At 41.8% G+C, this 7,897-nt stretch overlaps 1 protein-coding gene across 1 annotated transcript in view; it reads right to left on the reverse strand.

Annotated features, from left to right (window-relative positions):
• Positions 1–7,595, reverse strand: part of LOC126176107 (ATPase inhibitor mai-1, mitochondrial-like) — a 93,271-nt gene extending 85,676 nt beyond the window's left edge. Inside the window, exon 1 of the mRNA XM_049923282.1 lies at positions 7,555–7,595. Coding sequence (XP_049779239.1) covers positions 7,555–7,595 — 41 coding nt within the window. The remainder of the gene's footprint in view (positions 1–7,554) is intronic.
• Between the last annotated feature and the right edge of the window lie 302 nt (positions 7,596–7,897).

Consider the following 7,897-nt stretch of genomic DNA (forward strand, 5'->3'; position numbering starts at 1 on the left):
CTCTTTCTGACTTAGGGATAGTATGAGAATCTCGCGAATGTCTGAGGGTTATGTCTCCGGTCTCATGGACCTGACACACTAACTTGAATTATTGTTCACTTGGTGGGGGTTTATATGTTTACCGATGATCAGTTTGCTACCTCATACAAGGAAGTAATTTTACAACGAGGGTGTTAAGAGTTGCATAACTTTATTCTAACACATAAATTCTAAATTTCTATAGGCTATCTAAAAACCAAAGCCATGTTAATCATAAGATTCTGAGATACTATGCAAGGAAACTGTAGTAATAAATGCTGTTGAAAAAGTTCATCAATTAAAAAATTTAAGCTACGGGATATTGACTGCAAGCTGAAAATTTCAATTTTTCAAGTGGGAACCTCAGAACAAAATTGGTAAATTCTATAAAAGAATGGTTGTAACGAGTTGCCTGTATTGAAAAAGGCCAATTGGTATTAAAAAGGAAGGAAAAATAAGAATACACGCATTGATTACAGAAACATCTTTTGGAACCACAGAATGCATCATTAACACCCAGGATGAACAATACATGTTCTCAGAGCAAAGAGAAGATGGCTGTAACAATGCAAAATTCATGCACCAGTGAAAAAAAAAAAAAATGGCTCTGAGCACTATAGGACTTAACTTCGGAGGTCATCAGTCCCCTAGAACTTAGAACTACTTAAACCTAACTAACCTAAAGACATCACACACATCCATGCCCGAGGCAGGATTCGAACCTGCGACCGTAGCGGTCGCTCGGTTCCAGACTGAAGCGCCTAGAACCGCTCGGCCACCCTGGCCGGCCATGCACCAGTGAGTCATAAAGCTGACTACTTGGGGGCACACATGGACGAGAAGAAAGAACACAATGAAATTTTATTCTAGAAACATAAGAAGCTCAGTTATCACCAAACGATCTGAGGTAACACTTATGGCTTCACTACTACAATTTTTGAACGCAAGGGAAGTTGCAGGAGGAGAATTTTATCAGTCCTTCCCCGTCCATACAATGGTGTGACGGCCCCTTCTGAACACTCTGTGACTTTACAATTGGTACATGCAACTGTAATGGAATCTAGATCGAACTGCTTAAGATGAATCAGATAAGCACTGAAGAAGCAGCTGGTTGCAGTTCGCTGTGCCACGCTATATTACAGCATTACAAAGCACTTCGTTTTTGTAATGAGGCCCATATAGAGTAAAAGTTTCATATGGCGCTTAAAGCGGGCTCTGGAAATTCCGTTGACTACTTTAGTATCATAAATATACTTCTACACACAACTTACTTTGTAAGAGAAGCACCCGCATGGCGGGCGTCACCGAAGAGCCGAAGAAACCGCATAGTCTTGATATTCATATCAACTTAAAATTTTGACCAGAAATTTGTTTGAAATGGTTACCTACAGCGGGCTATGACGTTTGATCGCGCCATAGCGTCTTGTGTCAGTCAGTTGTTTTAATACGTACCGGAAACTGGCAGTCGCCAAAAATTAGTAGCTATCGATACCAGAGATTAATTTAGCAGCCACCTTAGGTTAAAGATGATAAGTACAGCATTGCCTACCATTAGAACAAATACTACAACTGAAATATTTCTATACAACTGCGAAACCCCCTTACTGCACAAAATAAAAGCGCTGGCTCCATTTTTCACGCAAGGTAGTGCGCTTGTGACAATCGTAACACGTTCATGATCAAAATTACTTTCAACATTTGGTGATGAGTTCCTTTTTATATACGTCGGTACCGGAAAATTTTGTTATTTAGCTTCTCGGAATTAAAATTCCGAAAACTGTCACAAATGGATTAAAATTAGTCTGTTACGCTGATAATAAATAACATACGCCTAGTACTAGTCGACGTTGCAACAAATACGATGTAAGCGAAGATCTGAAGACATAAACTGTGAACTCACTTTATCAGCAAATGTCAGGAAGTATGCCAGTAATTTTATATAAAATGAAATTTAGTCTGAGAAGCGACGCCGTTATTAAGGCACTTCATCTTGTACAATTGTCAGAGAGGTAGGAATTAAAATTATCGCATCTCAGCGCAGCCAAGAGTACAGAACACTGGCGAATGGGGAGCGCAATAGAATGCTGTTTCACGAGACGGAAAACTAATTAGTTTTATAATAAATGAGACCTGCAGGACAACTTTCATTTACGCAAGTTCCATTTTGCAGGTGGAAATTGGCACGTTGTCCCTCAAGTGGACGAGTGCAAGATGAATCCGAATAAAATGTAAATGCCGGCACTGATGATAAGAAATGCTGTCTCTTACTAGAATTTAACGAATTTTTTTTTTATATGTATTGTACGTTGCTTTGAGAAAACTGCTTGTAATGGCAGGTAGTTCACGACCTGTTTCTGTGCGGAAAACGTCCTTTTTTTATGAAATCTTGCGCATCTCATGAAACAACTGAACACGTGTACCAGATGCACTACAAAGAAAGCACTATTGGCGTGGAGACCACAAGATGATGATAATGACGTTTGGTTTGCACGGTTATTAGCGCCCGAACAAAGTCTCAACCTTTGCTCAGTCCAGTCTCGCGGCTTTCATGAATGATGATGAAATGATGAGGACAACACAAACACCCAGTCATCTCGAGGCAGGGAAAATCCCCGACCCCGGAGACCACAAGAGATAGGTTCAGCTGTCTAATCGGAAAGGGTTTTATTTCTCCCGTGTCCAATGTCCCCTTTCATCGCTATGTGTGACAGCTGTATTTTAAGTGTATCTGTTGAGTCTACGTGACTGTAATGTTTATGTTTGATGCCATGTTTGTGTTTTATGATACTGAGAGAAAAGAGAGAATGAAACCAGGTGCAAGGCCGGCTCCAGGGACTTTGCCGCCCCGGGCTAATATTTTAAACGCCTCCCCCACCCCCGTCCCGCCCTCTGTATTTTCAGACACAGTCAACCTTCCTCACAAAGTCATTCATCCATGATATCTTAATTTAACAAATCACACTTACTAATCAGTGAGAGAGAAGTGGAACATCTATAGCGTAATACATTTTAAGTTACAACTCCAAAATTAATTTTGTCAATCAAAATTAAGATATGTCACTCGTCCAGTATATAAGTAAAATCTGGTCACTTTCTCTTGCCCCAAAGCAAAGGGGAGTGTAAGGTCCGCTGCCTGCAGCAACCAGCACAGGTGAGAACTGTACTGTCGGCGGTATCGTCGGCTTTTCTGCTGTACAATGTGAAAGGTAATGGACAGCGGGTCTCTCACACATAAGTGCTTTATTTGTTGAAAAAAATTATAAATCGCCATTGCCGATTTAGTGTCTCTGTAGCGGATAAAGGAAAAATAACTATGGTCGGGCATCGTGAAGACGACCACGATTTATGGGTCAAAACAAGCAGTTCCGAAAGTAGTCTCATTTAGAAAATAGCGGCTAAATTCTGAACGAAGTTGTTGCAACCCAAACAGTATGAAATACAATGAAATTGCATAAACAGTTCGTATAGGGCAGTTTAGACGCTTCAGCTCCACAACAAGGTTTGATAGGTTTTTCTATATGATCTTCATGTCTATTGGCTATGGCTTCAACAGCAAGGAAGAAAAGGTAATGAGGGGAAACTTAAAAGAAGCTACAGAGAAAGAAAACTAAATAAATAAATAAATAACTTCGAGGAGTGTGGCAAGAAGAAGAGCACTGTAAATGGTATTAATGACAGATCCAGAAGAGGAGGAATGGTTGGAGAAGAATGTCGTGTATCTTTCCAAGTGTAATGGACGCATCATAACGATGTGAATATTCAAAAGACTAAGGTATGTGACGGTAGTGCACATTTCACTTATTCTTTATTTATTTATTACAAAGTGTTTTTCCGAGCGATACTGTTGAAGGTATTTGAGTTTGCTCTGTAACAACTGTTAGGCCATCAATGCTAGCATTTATCTTTACTTCTTTATTATTAAGTCTTCCGCTTCTGTAGGGGCTTTCAATCTGATGTAGCTACATTTCAAATGTTGTGTAGGCGCATGGTAGAAATTGAAAGGGCAACACTGCCACTATAGTAAGGATCAACGAACGATGGCAGTTCGCGCATGTCGAGGTACAGACGAGGATTGAGGATTGCATGGTTGACGATTCCAAGCGAAGGCTGCGGTACGCGCGTGCGCTTGCTTTCCGCTTGAAGAATGCGTATATCTTGCAAATTTTGTCTCTCCCTTGTTTATGCGGAATGTATCACTTAGCAACACCATCACCGATGATAACTCGCAACAAATGGAATAAAAATTCACTAAACAATTCGCTACGATCACGTTTAATGCTCACATTGGCTACGGCATTCAGAGCAGGGTGCTAAGAACACTCACGAACTCTCATTGGCTGTCAGAGAATGCGTGACGTAGATGCGTACATGACTAAACTCGATCGCCTTCATTTGTGACTCCAACTACAGCAAGCTTCGCTATTTTGAAAGACGTATCCAAAATGTCCAACTACAGTGCTTCATTTCTCATCTGTTTCCCTATAGTGTAGATAATTTTCAGTAAGACAGTAAATTTAATGAATGATTTGTATTTCCAACATAGGCCAGCCGCTGTGGCCGAGCGGTTCTAGGCGCTTCAGTCCGGAACCGCACTGCTGCTATGGTCGCTGGTTCGAATCCTGCCTCGGGCATGGAAGTATGTGATGTCCTTAGGTTAGTTAGGTTTAAGTAGTTCTAAGTCTAGGGGACTGATGACTCCAGATGTTAAGTCCCATAGTGCTTAGAGCCATCCGTATATATGGTGTCTGACCTTCCACAATGAATCAAGACACACAGAAATTAAAGACATTAGCTGTCAGTGGGCATTAATTTATATCAGCAGCAGTGTGTGGTACAAGTTGAGAATATGGATGCATGCTGGGATGGTCTGTGCGGTTGTGGTGACCACTGTGTCTGAATGGCATACTGGTTAACGCATCTGCCTAGTAAGCAGGAGACCTGCGTTCGAATTCCGATATGGAGCAAATTTTCAACTTGTCGCATTGATATAAGTCAGTTCCCACAGGCAGCTAATGTCTTTTCCTTTGTGCCTTGTGTCACAGTCTTGTTTAACGTGCCGACATACAGCTTACTCCTCCCGGATAACATTTAACTGGGCCGCCGAGCATAGCGTCCCCACTCGGTGGACAGACAGGTCGCCATCAGGTGTAACATTTACTTTTATTATTTCTTAATGTCCGCCCCGGTAGCTGAGTGGGCAGAGAGCTGGTTGGCCTCTGTAATAAAAAACTGAGTGGAAGGATCAACCACCGAACTTGAACAGGATGTCTTGCGACGTCCGCAACGACCAAACACAACGATCAATAATAATAATAATAATAATAATAAAAAAAAAGTGGTCAGCGTGACAGACTGTCAATCCTAAGGGCCCGGGTTTGATTCCCGGCTGGGTCGGAGATTTTCTCCGCTCAGGGACGGGGTGTTGTGTTGTCCTAATCATCATCATTTCATCCCCATCGACGCGCAGGTCGCCGAAGTGGCGTCAAATCGAAAGACCTGCACCAGGCGAACGGTCTACCCGACGGGAAGCCCTAGCCACACGACATTTCCATTTTTTATTTCTTAATGTGTATCTAGAACAGATCGTACAATACATTAGGTATATTGAAAATCCTCTAAATAATATTATACATTTTCCCTTATCTCTGTTGATTCAGTATTAAGATACTAATTTACACAATGTAAAATTGTGATAAGTACATACACTGAAGCGCCATAGAAACTAGTATAGGCATGTAAACAGGCAGAATACAGCGTTGCGGTCGCAACGCCTACGTAAGACAACAAGCGTCTGGCGCAGTTGTTGGATGGGTTACTGCTGCTACAATGGTAGGTTATCAAGTGAGTTTGAACGTGGTGTTATAGTTGGTGCACGAGCGACGAGACACAGCATCTCCGAGGTAGCGATGAAGTGGGAATTTTCCCGTACGACGATTTCAAGAGTGTACCATGAATATCAGGAATCCGGTGAAACATCAAATCTGCGACATCGCTGCGGCCGGAAAAATATCCTGCAAGAACGGGACCAACAGCGACTGAAGTGCAACCCTTCCGCAAATTGCTGCAAATTTCAGTGCTGCGCCATCAACAAATGTCAGCGTGTGAATCATTCAATGAAACATCATCGATATGGACTTTTGGAGCCGAAGGCCCACTCGTGTACCCTTGATGGCTGCACTGCAAAAAGCTTTACACCGCGCCTGGGCCCTTCAATACCGACATTGGACTGTTGATGACTGGAAACAAGTTGCTGATCGGATGAGTATTGTTTCAAATTGTATCGAGCAGATGGGCGTGTACGGGTATGGAGACAACCACAAGAATCCATGGACCCTGCATGTCAGCAGGAGATTATTCAAGCTTGTGGAGGCTCTGTAATGATATGGGGCGTGTACAGTTGGAGTGATATGGGACCCTTGATACATCTACATATGACTCTGACAGGTGACACGTATGTAAGCATCCTGTCTGATCACCTGCATCTATTCATATTCATTGTGCATTCCGACGGATTTAGGCAATTGCAGCAGGACAATGCCTAGTAATCTTTTTTATTAATTTGTGCTATTCAGCAAGCCACTCGACTGTGCGACTCTTACAGCAGCCCACAAAACTTTAATAAAGGCATTTGGGAAACCAAAGACTTCTTAGGCTATTCAACACTGCAAGAAACAATAGAATTGAATGTGCCTGCAATGTCGATTATAATTGCAGCACAATATTTATAGTCTGCTCTGTCTATAATATGGAGTGCCTGGCTAATGGCATCATCTATCCATTTATCTTTGAGGAAGCCTGAGATGTGCCGAAACCCTGGATCACTCTGTGGTTTTGAAGACAGTAGCTGCTCCTGAACTTCTGCTAATGTACGAGGGTCATTCAATAATTAAAGAGACAAATTGGTCTGGAGAAAAAAGCGTTTATTTTTACAAAACAGTACTTTTTCTACTTTTCAACATAATCCCCTTGAACATTTATGCACTTGTTCCGACGCGCTACAAACTTTTTTATTCCGTCTGCAAAGAACTCTTTATCTTGATGTTTGAACCAATTTTCCACAAGCTTTTTCACATCCACGTTGTCTTGCAATCTCTTCCCATGTAATGCCTCCTTCAGTGCACCAAACAAATGGAAATCACTAGGTGCTAAATGAGGACTGTAACAGGAACGAAACAGTACTTCCCAGCCCATTTTGCCGATGGTGTCACGGGTTAAGTTGAGCAATAGGAGAATGTGCGTTGTCTTGCTGGAGAATTTCACCTCTCCTCTGAGATCCACGAGGTCTCTCTCTCACGGCTGGCTTCCCTTGTTTAAAAGCAAATTTACTGTACGCTGCTCTTCGAGATAATCACAAAAAATTGGACCTTCAGCATCCCAAAACACCGTCAACATAACTTTTCCTGCTGATGCTTGGGTTCTGAATCTTTTCTTGACAGCTGTTGTGCTTCCACTCCATGCTTTGTCTTTTTGATTATGGCTCATAATAGTTCATCCAAGTTTCATCGCAAGTTAAAATTTTGTTGAGGAAGTGCTCACCTTCTCTTTGATAACGTTCCTTTAGCTCTTTTGGGACCCATCTTGCACATGTTTTGTGGTACTTCAGCTTGTTACAGATAATGTTATGAACTGTACCAGAACTAACTTGAACCTTATCAACTATCACCACATGGTGGTCGGCACGAATAATCTCATCAATTCAACTTTCAAATGAGAGAGTTGAAACTGCAACTGGTTGGCCAGGACGATGTTCATCAGTCACTGAGTCGCGACCATTTTTGAACTGCTCTACCAACTTGTAAAAATTTGCATGATTCATACAACCTTCACTATAAATTTTAGACATTATACAGTATATATGCACTGGTTTCTCACCTTCAGC

Source organism: Schistocerca cancellata, chromosome 1, assembly GCF_023864275.1.
Source record: "Schistocerca cancellata isolate TAMUIC-IGC-003103 chromosome 1, iqSchCanc2.1, whole genome shotgun sequence".
Lineage (NCBI taxonomy): Eukaryota > Metazoa > Arthropoda > Insecta > Orthoptera > Acrididae > Schistocerca > Schistocerca cancellata.